Source organism: Alexandromys fortis, unplaced genomic scaffold (genome assembly GCF_014885135.2).
Source record: "Alexandromys fortis isolate MF-2015 unplaced genomic scaffold, M_Fortis_MF-2015_v1.1 scaffold_12, whole genome shotgun sequence".
NCBI lineage: Eukaryota > Metazoa > Chordata > Mammalia > Rodentia > Cricetidae > Alexandromys > Alexandromys fortis.
In genome coordinates this window covers 6,152,151-6,167,975 of record NW_026067937.1, presented here as the reverse complement: position 1 = coordinate 6,167,975, position 15,825 = coordinate 6,152,151, and the positions used below count along the sequence as shown (strand labels likewise).

The 15,825-nt window shown below is 48.2% G+C and overlaps 1 protein-coding gene across 2 annotated transcripts in view; it reads left to right on the top strand.

The window, feature by feature from the left end:
- The first annotated feature begins 1,796 nt into the window (after positions 1-1,796).
- Elf5 (E74 like ETS transcription factor 5) overlaps positions 1,797-15,825 on the top strand; it is a 28,473-nt gene continuing 14,444 nt past the window's right edge. Inside the window, exons 1-2 of one of the 2 annotated variants that reach the window (XM_050146884.1) lie at positions 1,797-1,913; positions 7,950-8,074. In XM_050146884.1, the coding sequence (XP_050002841.1) occupies positions 7,954-8,074 (121 nt within the window). In that variant the 5' untranslated portion in view covers positions 1,797-1,913; positions 7,950-7,953. Of the gene's footprint in view, positions 1,914-3,975; positions 4,069-7,949; positions 8,075-15,825 lie in introns of those variants that run through there. The other variant, XM_050146883.1, reaches the window with a different exon arrangement.

Sequence of the window (15,825 nt, the reverse complement as noted above, 5' to 3'; positions counted from 1 at the left end):
TCAAAAATAACCAAAGGGCTGGAGAGATGTCTCAAAGTCAGGAGGATCCGCTGCTCCCGCAGAGACCTGGATTAGATCCCCAGCACCCACGAGACAGCTCACAATATCTCTAACTCCAGTTCTGTTCCAAAAGATCTGACACCTTCTTCTGACTTCCACAAGTAACAGACACACATGCATACATGTAGGCAGGCAAAATGCTCATACACATAAAATAAAAATAAATTTAAAAAATAATAAAACAAAATAAGATTGAGGGTGATTGAGAAAGATACCCCCAGTGCTGACCTCTGGCCTTCACAAGCACGCAGACACAGAGACACACAAACGCACATATACACACAAACACAAAGAAATTAAAACACTTTTTGAGACAGGGTTTCACTGTTTGTATAGTCCTGGCTGACCTAAAACTCACAGATATCCGCCAGCTTCTGCCTCCTGAGTGCTGGGATTAAAAGCCCGGCCACACCCAGCAAAATGATTTTATAAATAACTTTCTTAATCCTCTTTTTTCCTATTACTGTTGGGAGAATTGGGACTCCGAAAAGCTGCCTGTCTTCTCTAAGGTCACGCAGCTAAGCTGGTGTCCTCAACAGTCCACTTATCTTTCTCCGGCTATTTTTCCATGATGACACATGACTTCTCGGATGAAACGCCTTTTGTTTCTTTGCACCGTTCATGTGTTTGGGTTTGAGTGCTTGTGCCCATGCCCAGCGGTCCCAAGAAAACCTAACCAACCAGTCCCTGCTTTCGCCTTCAAGCTCCGAGTCTGCAGTTTGGGCATGTGGGTGTCTCAGCTCCCTAAGATTGAGGAAGCATGGCACACAAGATGGAGGGCCACAAACTCTCCTCCCGGAGGACCGCAAAAGTCACCAGTGAGATTAGAGAGAGGTCCTAAACAGTGGGAAGTTCTCAGTGAGACAACTAAGAGCTTGCGAACCAAGTCAGGGCCCCTGGTGTGTGGTTCTGGGCACAAGGTCCCTTCGTAGATCGTCTGTAAGGCAAAGGAGACTGGAAAAAGGAGAAAGTTATCTCCTGGCTCCCATTTCAAACGCGATGCCCTCTGGGTGCTTAGAGTGAAAGAGCTAGCAAAGGCAGCTGCCCACGGGCTCTCCCCCCCCCCCCCGCCCCTGGTTGGAAGGTTACCACCAGGATCAGTGGGAAGGAAGGGAAATTCTGACTAACACGCCTTATAAAGGAAACTTGTAGCACCTAAAGACAGGTGATTAGCTGACATTCCCAAGTACCGTCTTCCCAGCAGCCCCAAGGAACGGGCTTCCATTATTGCGTTAATCTGATGAATCCCAGATACGCTCATTAACTTATTCACAGTAACACAGCCGGAAAATGATGGGTGCAGAACTGGATCCCTGCAGCACCTTTCTTCTTTACCACGACCCAACTCAGCTCTTCTTTCCTCGCGCACCCAGAAAGGGGGCCAACACCACACACAAAGGTTCGAGACTTGGCTAGCCAGGAGAAGGGTGCAATAGACAGACACCAGGCTTGAATTCCCCTCCAGCTAGCTCAACGGAGAATGCACCTGTAAACACTCCACGTATATCTCCCAGGGGCAGGAATTCTTTGCTTGTTTCCGGGGTCCCCTCACTGGGTGGTGGGCGGTGAGAGTTAGGCACAAAAGCAGGAGAAGAGAAAGGGAAGCTTTCTGCATGTGAGAACCACCCCCCCCCCCACCGCCACCACCAAGGAGCCGTGTCACACACTTATGTCACCGTCATCAAAGGGGCTGTGCATAAACCTGAAAAACCAAACGGACCTGTCTGTAGGTGTCACTTATATCACAAGGCTACAGGTGCCTTTATTTCTACCGTCCGCTGGTGCCGGGAGCACGCCTGCCTTCTCTTGCCTTGAAAGCCTTCTGTCTGGACCAAGTCGCCACTTGTCTTCACGTAAGCAGCTTTTCTTTTGCTCTTTTGAATGAATTAGAAGGGGTGTCCGGGCTCAGAGACACAGCTGGGGCCTGGGACTGAGTCTCTCTATATATCCAGCTCCCTCCATGAGGCAGTCAGAGTGCCAACTCCGGGGGTGTTTGACTCAGCCTTGACTGCTTGCCGGAGAGATTTTTGTCTCCTCGGGCAAAGAGGCCACCCACCCTCTCCACCGGCTCCCACTTCCCCTGGATCCACTAAAGCTGAGCAGCTGAGGAGACTGTGTACAGGCAACTCAAATCTCTGCCCCTCCTTCAGCTGCCTTTAGGAGGGAAGCCGGATTCTGCACAGATAGCCAACTCAAGGGAAATCCACCACCTTCCCCAACCCTGACTTCACTCCCAGACCCCCTCCCCCACCGGGAAGGGGGTCCTGCTCACGGTGCTGTCCCTCTGGAAGGAGAGAATGGTATTATTACAGTTTGGGCCACTTTTCAGGAATCTGTACAAAATAGTTTAAAAGAATCCTATTTGAACCTTCCACAGCCCCTTAGGACAGAATGATTCAGAAAAACAGTGGCTAGGGTTTTTTTCCACTGTATTCCCAAACCTTATCAGTCTCTGCGAGCGTGCTGCGTTCATGTGTATTCGCCCCCTACTGGCAGAATCTGGAAACGCATGCTCTCCCGCGTCTGCGTTAAGGTGCTGAGAATTTCCTAAGACAGAAATGGTATCCTAGAACATTAAGAACTTCGCCTCCATTTTACAGAAGGGACAACTGAGGCACGAGAAGGCCCGATAATTTATGGAGACAGCTTTGTGTTTAGTCCAAAGTCCCAGACCCAAGCCTCTGTTTGCCCATGCACTTGAAAGTTTAATTCTTCTGCTTTTATGTTCTCTACAAGGTTTTTTTTTCTATGATTCAACATATTTGGGACAGCAGCATTTTGCCTCCTCTAACTCTCCAGAGTGCAAGTTTTTAGCTACTCTATCTATGTTAACTGGTTTATTAAATCCTCAGGACACTAGGAGAATTGTGTATGAAAATGTTCATTTTTAAGGATGAGGAAGGGGATTATCGGAGATGGTAGGCCAGAAAGAAAAAAACATCAAAACTTTTAGTGTGCATGTAAGAAAGTCAGAAATTACAGCAGACAAGTGGTTTAGGAATTATGCCCCACATCGCTTGCTTGGTGAGTACCACAAGCAATATTCATTCCTTATGTCTTTAACCTAAAACTTGTGATGCTTGCATCAAAACCCACAGCTTCCCTCCATGAGCCTCCAGAAAAACAGCTAAAAACAAACAAATGCAGTCCTAAGTAAGCTAAAGAAAAAAAAATGAAGAGTTACTTGATAAGCCACCAACAAGTTGGTTCCCACAATGCTGAGGTAGCTTCCAGAGCAAATACTCAAGTACCCAACCCACAAGCCTTCCTTTATTGCAAGTGTTGAAATACCCTCATTGGGCGCTCCGCATCCTGCCCTTCTTAAAGAGCCCCAGTGGGTGGGAAACTGACGTTCCTTGCCTGTGGGGCTCTGGACCCCGTGGACACTCAGGAGTCATGGAGCTTTAGAGGAAAAAAAGCATTTCTCTACTCCACGGCACTGCCCAGAAGGTGGAATATCGGAAGACCTTCTCAGTCTTTTTCCTTATTTTGCACTGGTGTGGCTTTGTTCAGAGATGTTTTGACAAGAAAATAGCCAATGCCTATACACCGGCATTCAGGAGGTAGGAGCAAGAGGACTGGCTCAAGTGTGAGGCTAGCCTGATCTGCATGGCAAGTCCACACAGCGGAGATGGGGAGGGGAGAAAAGGAAAGGGATGGGAGGGAGAGAAACAGCCAAAGCGTAGATGCTTAATTGGGTAGATTTCTGGTCACATGCCCAAAATGAACTTGATGATTCTGGTCAGGGTCAAGGAGGAATTTTCCTCTTCTGGCAAACTGGCCAAGGTTGGGTGGTTTGCGCCTTCACCTCTCTCTGGTGGTTCAGGCCATGGGCAACGTGCCTGTTCTTGCTGCCATTGGTTTGTAAGTAGGACGGAAGCCCATGAGCCTGGGCCTTTGGTTGGGTGGACCCTGTGTGTGTGTGCATGGTGTATGAGCTTGCTCCAAAAGGGGACAGGAAGTCTCTGGAAGCTCTCAGCTCCAGGCCAGCCCTGACTCACTCCAAAGGTACCTTCGATCAGCCTTCTCGACAGTGGGAGAGAGCGCGCCTGACTCCACCACCCTGGGGTTGAGCATACCAATCCTTTTCTACTTAGGAGGCAGCCAGAGCGGTAACTAATGTAGGAGACACTGCTTGTGTCTGCTGTTGGAAAGTCAGGGCGTGGGGGTCCAGGACATCTAAGGTATCTGGCTGCATTGTCTAGCAGGGCATAAGAGGGAAGGAGGAAGAAGGGACCAGACGACTTTCTGGGGCTACGGGTTAATCTGTGTCGTACCAGTTGTGTTTTGCTTATTTGGTGACTTCACCTGACTCAAGTGCAAATGTTATCAATGTGGCTGTGCATGTGGATGCGTGGGCAGGTTTGGAAGTGTCCGGCTGATCAGGTGGGAACCTGAAGAAAATCATGGAGCTGGGGCTGACCTTGAGTCCGTCTCTTAGTGTCCTATCGTAGGTGAAGAACTAAGGTCTACAGAGGAGCAAAAGGCAGGATCATGACTCCAAGTTGGGGAATCTTTCCTAATGGCAAGTCAGAGTGTGGGTTGACCAGCGGGCCCAGGAACCTTCTAGTGTCCTCTTTCCATCTCGTGCAGTGTGAAGTCTATCTAGCCCAGGTCTTTTCTGCCTTATTTTTCTTATCACCCTCCCCTCAGAGCTTTTTGTCACCCCCATACCATGCTGAGAATGGCTGAGCAAAACCAGACCTGGTCTTACATATTCCTGGTCCAGAATCCTCACCGAGAAGAGGGTACCACACTTGCGATCCACTTACATTAAAGAAACAGTCAAAATGCCCAATTCCTGCAAGCACCTTCCAAGGCCTAAAGAAAAGGTTCGGCTGAACACAAAGCAGCCTTTCTTCCTGAGCTCGCACACCTAGGGCATGCTGGCTAAGTAGCCATGGCCTTTTGTGGTGAGCTTAGACTTAATAACGCCTCTTCTTACGACAACAGCAAAACAAAAAGGAAAGAAGGAAAGAACTGTTCACTGCTTTTATAAAAGACCCCCCCCCAAAGAAGCAAGAAATAATTGTGGAAGGAAAACAGCATGGTACATACCAGCTAAGCCCTCTAAGCAAATCTAATGGGTATAATTTGCCATAGAAGGAATTATCAAAGGGAACCAAATCCATCATTGTGTGCAGGGCTGAAGAGATTACAGATCAAGGGGGTGGGCTAGTGTGCAGGCGGCGGGGAAACCCCCCAAGGGGGTAAACACCCTACTAATCAAAAACAGTCCTGAGCTTTATAAGATCCAGTTCAATTTACCAAATAGCCTTCTTGTTAAATACTAAATGTCTTCCATATGTCAGATGTTTGTGAAGAAGGGCAAAGCTGGTCCAGTTTAATCTTTGGAGGATGCCTCCATTGACTTTGAAGACCTGGAGATTGGGTTGTGGGGTCTACCTCTCATTTCTTGAAATTCAGTGAAGGTTATGTCAGAGGTATTCTGAGCATCCTGCCCAGAGAGGGTGAGGCTGTTTCTATCCTTTGCTCTGGATTTTCCAGAAGTTGAGTTCAGACTAAGTGTGGTGTTCAACCTTCATCTTGATCCCTGGCATCCCCACCCCCACCCTAAAAAGACTCAAGATAGAAAACTGGCTGATCCATAGGAAAATCAGAGCCCAAAGCTAGGAAGTCTTGGCTTCAGATTGTTGGCTCCCATGTGATATTCGTGGCTATAATAACTGCTGAGTCCACTCTCCCTGTCCAGGTATCAAGAAAGTTTGAGACCTTTCTTGGGGACTACTATACAGGTGCTGGCCCAGAGATGCTAGCCAAGATGAAGAACTCTTGTTTTTACTGACCAGCATACAATTCCTCTGCACACTGGATGGTGATCATGATGGTAGATTTGTGAGCATCTCAAAGGACCACTGTGGCTCTTAGTAATGACTGTATAAATGTACCTGGAAGAAACCGTGTCTTTAGATGGGGAAGCTAACAGACCACGTGGGAAAGTTAGAGCCTCCCTCAAACTTAACTCTGCTGGCCATTGACTGTGTGACCCTGAGCAAGTGACACAGATTCCCTGGATCTCCACTTCCTTTCCTAGTAAAAGGCAGAGTGTATTTTCCAGCCCTGGTTCTACAGCACAGGGGAAGCAGAAGGTAATTCTGCCCAGAGGTTGGCAAATCCCTCAAAGGGCCGGGTAGTAAATATTTTATGATTCGATGGCCAAAAGACAAAAATCAAGAATGCTAAGTAAACAAGCATTTCAAAATCTGAAAGGATTTCTGGCCTCAGGATAAATAAAGAAAGGAGGCGTGGGCTGGACTGGGGTCAGGTTGTAGATAACTAACTCGTGGTTTAGTGGTATGTGAACCAGCCATTTTGATTTGTGGCTGGACACTCATTTTTATGCACATTAAAGAATACTAGCTTTCCCATTTGTGATGTTTGTGACATAAAGTTTCCCTTCCAAGGTACTTTCACCTTAAAAAGAAAAAGAAAAAGATGGTTGTTCAGAATTTTTAATTTATTGTGTTCAGAGAAGCAAGTGGATTCAGTAGAGTTACCATGGTGACAGGTAAAAGGATGCAGTTTGAGGAAGCTGGGTGAATGATGGAGAAGCATTCACACGTCTGGCTCTGTCTTATGTTGTGGACTCTCGCTTTTGCCCTGGCCTTTGCCAGTGCTGTGATTTTGAGCTGGTGCATCCTCCCCGTGAGTAGAGTTTGAGCCAGTTTTTCTCATCAATTTTATTTCAAGACTTAAAGAAAATGAAGTTAAGTGAACAAATTTAAAAAAAAACTTCCAAACATGAAATCTCCCAACACACACACACACACACACACACACACACACACGATTGTGGAAATACAGAACGCAGCATTTGAGCCTATGGGAAGAAGCAAAGGTGAAGTTGACCGGCCAAGAACACCTGCCGTCTGTCCAGTCTCGGCCAGACACCTTTGCACGAGATCTCCTCCAACCGCCATAAAGAGGCGCTCAGGGAGCATAGAGTAACAGATAAGAGTAGTGACTTTCTGAGCAGGCCCACCTGAGTTACCACTCAGATTCCATCTCCTGCCAGCTGTACTTGGTACCCGGAACCCCAGAGCCCCATCCTTCATCCGTGAAAGAGAGCCTTTCCCAGCACCCATCACAGCTGTTGCAGGGAAGTACTAGAGCACAGTACTCTCCACACCTGAAGCAGAGAGGACTCCGGTGTCAGGAGCACCATGTGGTATTCATCTGTAGAAACAGAACTCCTGGGAAGGTCGAGGATTGCGCCGGCACATTAATATTGCTGCAGGGTATCGTGTAAATGTTCACTAACTGAAATAACATAGTGTGACATGTGTGTGTTTTGTGTGTTCATATGTACATGTCTAATGCATAAAAATGTCACAACACCAGTTTGGGCCTCTTTTTGCTGGGAAATAAGATTGTGACAAACACTTGCACATGATAACACATAGAAGCTTTCAGAGCTATCTGGTTCAGTATTCTGGATAGAATCACACAGGGCAAGGCTTGACTATCTTCCAAAGAGCACTTTTATATAGTATATAAGCTCTATATTATATACACCATATAATATATATAGTGAGAGAAGGGTTAGGCATGAGCAAAGAGAAAAAGTCAATAAAGAGGCAGTATTACACAATGTGAACCTCCATCTGCAAATCTCAGTTCTGCAACTTTCTTGTGATGTTACTTGGGCAACTGTCTCAACTCCTCTGGATCAGTTTTCTCATAGGTGCAATGGGGATAGGCAGGATCTGGTGAGGACCAAAGAACACTATCTGTGGGAAGTACTTAATAGGAGTCCCTGGCTGCTGTCCTTGTTAGAAGCTAAGGGCCATTCTACTGGGAGCTTCTACACCATGTGGCTTGTGGAAGCCCGTGTTTCACACATCCTCACAGCCTCTCTGATATTCCAGGGTGATGTTGGACTCCGTAACCCATAGCACCTTTCTACCCAACACATCCTTCTGCGACCCCCTGATGTCTTGGACTGATTTGTTCAGCAATGAAGAATATTACCCTGCCTTTGAACATCAGACAGGTATGGACATCTGGGGGTCTCCACCCAAGGGTAGTGGGACTGGGTTCAGGCAGGATGTACTGGGGAGTCTAGAAATGCCAGTGCTCAGGACAGAGGCTGGTGGAGAGGGGCAGGGAAGGGGGTTCTGCCTTGTGGGGGAAGAAAAGACTAGAATCCTCACTCCTGCGTCTTCCTGTTTCTGTGTAAACTGTGTAGCTTGCCTCAGAGCAATGCTCAGTAAACACGAGTCCCCTGCCAGTCCTAAAGCCTTCTCTCCACCCTTCTCTCACTCTCCTTCTCCAGCCCAACCCCCAGCTCATTTTTCCATACCTAAGTAGGAAGCTTGAGCCCTTATGTAAATCTTACTGTAGAGGGAGGCCAGCTGAGCTTTGCCCCAGAAACCCTCTGAGGCTTCCACGCCTGAGTAAGTGCTTGGGTGACTGCACATCCCAGCAAACCCAACCGGCTGCCAGCACAGCAAGTGTACACCCCACAGGTGACACAAGCACCCGTGAAGCCAGCCGTCGGTCCTCCTAGAGACTTAACCCTGAGCGCACCAGCCTGAACAGGGCTGAGCCTAGAATCCAGAGGTAGGGAGTCATCAGGAGGTGTCCACACTGTCACCCACCACAAAGAAGCTCCTGCCTTTAGTTAGAGCTAGAGGTCATTGCTGCACTCCCAGAACAGAAGTGATCCCTAAATCACAGTAATATGCACACCCCTGCCCCCCACTCCCTCCCACACATGCTTGCACACATGAAACCTCCCACTCTCAGCTGGAAGACCCTATCGGGTCTGCCCAACCCATGGTCTGTAGTCCACATGCACTGAGCGATAGCTGTGAACGGGGGTCCAAGAAAAAAATCCCACTTCCCTAGAACATTATGGGGTGTTTCTTTTGCAATATTTTTTGCAAGTCGGTAGAGCAGTTCTCAAGGTGACCCTTGTGAATGACAATTCCATGTCACAATGGCGAGAGGTCGCTGCATTTGGACTTGACTCATTTGCATACATACATAGTGCAGCTCTCATTTGGTCCCAAGAAGTATCTCGATTCCCTGGAAATGGTGAAAAATGCAATTCACCTTCCCTCAAAAGTTTGGGTAAGAGGTTAACTTGAAAAGAAGAAAGTGAAGGCTTTAGGGTATTTGTTCTTTCATGTTGTTGGTGACCGTCCTTCAGGAAGATGGCTTCAACATCTTGTCCACGTGATGCCCTGATAACAGGAGTAGGAACTTCTGTAGTTGACCAGAATCTAGGCCAGGTTCCATGTGACCTTAAAGTGAAGACTGGCTTTAACCCTGTGTCCAGTTTAGCCTCTCCTGCTCCAATCCCCTCTATAATGGGTGATGACCGTGGCATAGAATAGCACTAACAAAGCTCGGGCTCTTTAACCTGGGGTAAAGAGAAAGTTCTAAAGATCATGGTTGTGCTAATGCTTGCATCCGTGTGCACATACTTCTTCTCTCCTAACTGTATATTTTAAAAAGGTTAAAATACCCAAACGGTGGTTGTGCACACTTTTAATCCCAGCACTCAGGAGGCAGAGGCTGGCGGATCTCTGAGTTTGAGACCAGCCTGGTCTACAGAGTGAGTTCCAGGACAGTCAGAGCTATACAGAGAAATCCTGTCTTGAAAAAACAAACCAAAAAATCTGAAATAGTTTTGTGTTTGGTATATTTGCCACAACAAAACAATATAATCCATTCACAGAAGCTATCACCAATGGAATTGAGCATGTAACTTAGTTCTGTACACTCTTGGATTCTTGGGGGCAGCCCTACGCAGTCTGAGGCTTGGCGGTTCCATTAGTGTGAGGAACAGTGAGACAATGTCATTGCTAACACTCTTCCAGAAGTGTCTCTGAATCCCGCGTCAGGACACATCAGAAACATAAACTTCGCTCACCACCATTTTAAAAACTTGAAATCTCCATCCAGATATGAGACCAGTGAAATTAAAATATCTTCTTTTCTCCTCCCAACAAGAACATCATCAGAGAAGTGACATGCGGCTCTGAATTTCTATAAAAACCTTCTCTACCAGGAATAGATCTGGGGCAGTCAGAATGCCCTGACCACTGCCCCCTAAAGCATGTCTCCTGGCTGCCCACAGATCTCCATCTTGAATCTAGACATTGCCACTTGCTGGCCATGTGACATCAAGCTTCTTGACACATTTTCCTTCGCCAAAATACACCCACTCCCTAAAGCTGGAAGTGTAAAATGAGAATTAATCCCTTGTCAGGTGTGGAGACAAGTGCCTGAAACTTGTCTGGTGGTCGTCTCAGCCAGAACCACCTTGCAACTCCGAAACAGACAGCAAACGCCCCCCACCTCCCCGCCTGCCTCTCTCCTTTCTCCAGCCCAAATCTCAGTGCTAAGGCTCCCAGTCAGCAATTAAGACCAACGGCAGAGGAAGTGAGAAGAAAGCGATGCGCCCTGTGGACAAACCATGTCCAGGGGAGGTCGGGGTGCCCTGCTCAGCCTAGTGAAGAAAGCCAGCTCTTTTCAAACGCTGACAATGACTTCAGCCGAGAGCTGCTGAGCCTGTGTCCTCAGTGTGCTTACTACAAAGGGTTTGTGCCCTGCTCTTTGAAGCAGGACTTTCGGTCGACCGCACTGAAGGCTCTAAAGGGCACAGTCACAGATTGCAAAACACTCTCGAGCTTCCTTAATTCATTCTTGGCTTCGGCTTTTTCAAAATAGAGAACTGTCGATATTAGACAGTTTGTTCGGGTAGAAACTCTGTACTCCCTATTTCATATACATGCGCGTACATGTGGGTTTTATTGTTGTTATTGTTTGGTTGGGTTTGGTTTGGTTTATTTTCACTTTTGTTTTTGGTCTTTCGAGAACAGAAACCACTCAGAATGTGTAACCGCCCTGGCTGTCCTAAACTCACTCTGTAGACCAGGCTGGCCTCACACTCGCAGAGATCCGCCTGCCTCTGCCTCCTGAGTGCTGGGTTTAAAGGCGTGCTCCACCAATGGCTGGCTGGGCCATATGGTTTTTGGAGACAGGGTCACAGTATGTAGTAGAAGATATCTTGGAACAGAACAGGCCAACTCCAACTGCCTGCCTCAGTAGTGGCATTAAAAACACACGCCACAATGACAGGTTTCACATGCGTCCATTTTTAAAAGGTTGCGTATCCAAATAAGTTCCAATAGTTTACCTTCTGAAAAGTCCTTGCCTCACCCCTGCTTCCTGGAGCTGTACCCTCGATAGCCTCCTCCCCACACTCACCTTCTCTGGCCTTCAAAGTGGCCATGCCAACACGTGGCTCCTTCTTCATTTTGGAATTTTGTTTATACTCTCTCCAGAGCAGAGTTTTCCAGCCCGGGAAAGTTCTAGGGAATAGATTCCAAAAAGCACCTCAAGTCTACCATAGCACAGAGTCCGGGTGGCAGTGGAGAGGACTAGGTGCTGACCCCCCTCCACCTGCACACCCTCGGGCAGATTCCTCCCCTTTCTCGGCACAGCTGTTATTACAGTTCAGCTGCAGGACCAGAACGAGACCTGTATCGCCCAACTCTAGCTCTGTCCCTTACCCATCGTGTGACTTTAAAAAGAAATGGCTCCTGGGGCCTTCCTTTCCCTGTTTGTAAAATGGGTGCTGTGATATAAGACCTCATAGAAAGTACTGCAGACGGCATGAAAGTCGCAGTGTTGAGCAGGCTGACTAGTAAGTACATCAGAGCCCTCAAGGGGCGAAGGAGCTGTTGGGCCAGGTGTGCTGGCCAGATGTGCTGGCCAGGTGTGATGGCGCGCATGCCTTTAACCCCAGGGCTGGGGAGGAGAGATGGGTTGTTCTCTGAGAGTTCAAAACCAGCCTGGTCTGCATAGTGAGTTTCACGACACCCAGAGCTACATAGTGAGACCCTGTCTCTGAGAAATAAAAAAGAAAGAAAAGAAATAGAACAGCTTTGATTACCCAGTTTCAAGGAAAGCTTTGTAAAAGAATAGTACAAAAAAAAATCTTAAATATAAATTCAAGGGGGAACGCATTTAAATCACACCTGGGCTTTTCTAAGACTCCTGTGCTGGGTACAGAAAGGCAAGAGTACATCCATGGGCACAGGTCTAAGAATTTCTAAATCAAATTCAAAGAACACAGGCAAAATCGTTCAGAAGTCTAGACTGAGTCCTGTAGCAGAAACTGCACCTCAGGGAAGTCACTACTGGCTCCCTCTGGTTTGGATAGGCCTTCTTAGGCCTGGCTCTCTCAAAGTCTCCCTAACACTCAAGGTCGTGGTTCTTTGTGGTCACCCAGCCAGCTCTCCTCTCTTCTCCCTCCAGTTTCTAACACTGCTCACGGTCTAAGTCACCCAGTTTCTTATAGTGCTCATGGCTGAAGTTATTTCCAGGTGAGAATGAAAGCCAAGAGGGGTTATAGGATGGGGCCAGCCCAGCACTGAGAGGAAACCTGGAAGCGGCCTTTTATCACCACAGGACTTCCCTTTTACAGCACTCTCTTCATTGTTGCCTTGGGTGAAAAACTCTCCCAACTCCCTGTGCTAATAAATCATGCTAATTACTGTCCCAAATTGTCTAACTCGGGCCTCCTCTAAAGTAGACGTCTGTCTGTCTGTCTCCCCCTTGCCTGGTACTGGGTTGCCTTTGTTCTAGTTACCCATGCTTTGAGAATGAACAGGCCTGCTAAGCGAGCTGGGCAGCTAATGCCCTCGCCCTCTATGGCATGAACTTTCTAATCTCCATGTCCCTACCTGGGGCTACTTCAGGCCTGGGTGTCACTCCCCTATCTCAAGGACCCCAGAGCACATCAGCCAGCAGCGAAAGCTAAAGTTCCAATGGAGTTAAATACATCCAACTTGATAGCTTCATTTGAGAGAACTCCCCCGGAATTAAGGACGATTTAGACTCCTCAGTTTGTCTTCCCAAGGCAACTGACCCTCAAGTGCCCTGACCCACTTCAGACTTCAAAGGCACTGGCAAAGCCTGCTGCTTAATAGTGGCCTCTGGATTTCTGTGTCCAGGTTTCTGGGCGCAGGATGCTGGCTGGCTTCAACTAGGAACCTAGGCAAACAGGTCTCTTAGCACAGCTTCTCCAAAAAGTTCGGTAGGTTTGGTAAATGAGAGACACATTAAGAATACTCTACCTTCTCAGACAATATGAGTCAGCAAGAGAATATAATTCTTATATAAACAGCCCCTTCTTTTATCTACCCTGAGTTCATTTTTCATGTAATTTCCTAGGATCAGAGACACTGGTATCATCACCTCTCCATCTTCTTTCTGATTTTTCAGACCTAAGTTTGAGAGGGATGGGGGAGGAGGACTTACTGACATAATTGTGTGGTGAATATGCGTACATCTGCCTGCCTTTAACCAAATCTTGGTTTACACCCACTTGGTCCTTCAGGACCAGGAAACGTGGCATGAGGCAAGACATCTGCAGGGTGCCTAACTACCTCACTAATGGCCACTGTGGCCCTGGAGGGGGAACCAGTAGCCTCCTAAAACCTGTTTCCTTACCTTAAGGTAAAGATCATAAACGTTGTTTGATCTGGCAATACTAACTGAACGCCTATGGCCTAAGGGTGGGGGGAATTGGAAGGGGCTCTTAGCACTCCTCATTCAGGGTGAAGAGAGCTCCAGATCTGAGGAGGGAGGTGCTGTGAATCCTTCTGGAACCTTCTGAGAAGGGCACCTGAGGGGAAGATTCTTTGTGAGAGAGAGAGTGAGAGAAGAGAAACCACTCAGAATGGGAAAAGGCACCTTCAGGCTGAGAGCAGGGAGTGAAGGAGGGGCAGGTAATAAAGACCCTGGGGCGAAATTCCTCCCTTCCTCAATGGCACCACTGAGGCCTCCGCCCTCCTCCTAAAGCTGACACTGTGGAATCACCCCTTCACCAACCGTCTCTGCCTCCACATCACTGAGAACAGCCATTTCTTCCCAGCTCTGGACACTGTGGGAAGGGCTTTTGCTGAGAGAAAGGCCAACCTCCATGTAGCTGGGCCTCAGGCCCCTGCTGCACACAAAGCCCCCTCTGTAAGTGAGCTCCCCAAAGGAGCGGAGAGAGCGAGGCTCCAGGCCAGCAACACCTCCCCGATGTCGGCATTGGCCGCCCACCTCTCATTTCTCTGGGTTCTGAAGGCTCTCTTGGCTTCCAGAAACAACGGAGTCTACCTTCAAATGCCAATCAAAATAACCCCGCGGTAGAAATGGAGAGGGGAAGGGAACAGAAACGCAGCTAAAGCTTTCCCTGAAGAGAAACGTGCTGTACGGTACACAGCAGTGCACGATAGCCATCTCAGTCAGGGCCCCGTGCAGGACCGGCAGCCAAAGAATGTCAAGGACCATAAACATCTCGCATCAGAATACCAGGAAGGTCTAAAGGCCTCTTAGGTTTACTCAAGCCAGAAATCAGTAGATGAAAAGCACAGACAGAAGTCAGGAAGCGTCTGTTTTCTCAGGAGACCCTGCCCTCTGTCGGGAACCAGTCATGAGCCCAATCAGCCAGCTTCAGCCAGCAGTGGGGGGGACCAAGGAAAAAGGGGAGAAGGTTCAAGCCATCCATCCCCTCTATGTCTTCAACTACTGGGCAGAGGCTATAGCACCAGCACTTACAAGTCTGGTGAAATCCAGGCTCTTTCATGTATGTGAATGTAAAATTCTGGTTAAGGGGCTGCTGATTTGTGTGAGTCCCTGGGTTCATTTCTAGCTCCAGGAGAAAAAAAAGAAAGACAAAACTGGTTAAGATTTTAAAATGAAACAAGTGTCGGATTTGAACTTTCCAAAAGGTTCAACAGTGGGAAAGTAAAGAGATTTCCAGAAGGAGCCTGGGTGTTAGAGGGAAGCTCAGCTTCTATCTTTATGAAGTAGCCCTGTCACCCCTATGTGGTAGGATCACTGCAGGAATTTGAGACAGCAGATGATGCCAGCCAGGGCTTGGCACCTCAGAATTAGCCTCCAGCAGGGCAGAGCTGTCTCCTAGCTGGGCTCACACAGCAGCAGCGAGTGTGAGAATGTTGAGGCAGGGGGATAGCAACAATGCCAGCTGGTGTGGAGTGCCCCTGCAGGATGTCACTTTCCATCATCCACACAGCCTGGGCCAGGGACCGCAGCCACTCTGCTGACTGTCACCTCCCTCTCTCTAGCTCCCTGCCCACCTCTCTCCTCATGTGCCATGTCTTTTCCGTGTTGATCCTCCGAGGATGAGCACCGGGGGTTGAGAAGAGCGAGGCATGCGGGCCGCAGCTCACATCCCAGCTCTGTTAGCCCCTGTCAGTTGGATCTAAGGAAAATGGGTCCCCTCTGGTCCTCCAGTTCCCCATCTATCAAGGGACAAGGGCTAAATGTGCCTGTCCACCATGAATTCCTACTTTGCTATTTGTGGCAGCACACAAAGCAGGTGGACAGTGATAGCATTAGCAACAGCATCAAAACATGTGTGAGCTCCTTTTGTCTGGAGAACAAGCTATGAGATAGGTGGTACAGAGTTGTCTCCAGTTCGTGAACAGGGAGGGAAGTTCTCAGTTATTGGCTGGAAGGACAGCAAGCAGGTGGGTGAGTGGATCGATGGATGGGTCGTGGATTGACAGGTGAGTAAACGGATAGATACTGTGGTGAATGCAAGAATCATTTTCATCAGGGCTGGGGTGTAGCCCAGTGGTAACTTTATCACTGTGTGTCCTGGCCTGTGCAGTTAGCTGCCTGCAACCAACAAAGAATCTGACTATTTTTTCTTTCCTCCTCCTCCTCCTCCTCCTCCTCCTCCTCCTCCTCCTCCTCCTCCTCCTCCTCCTT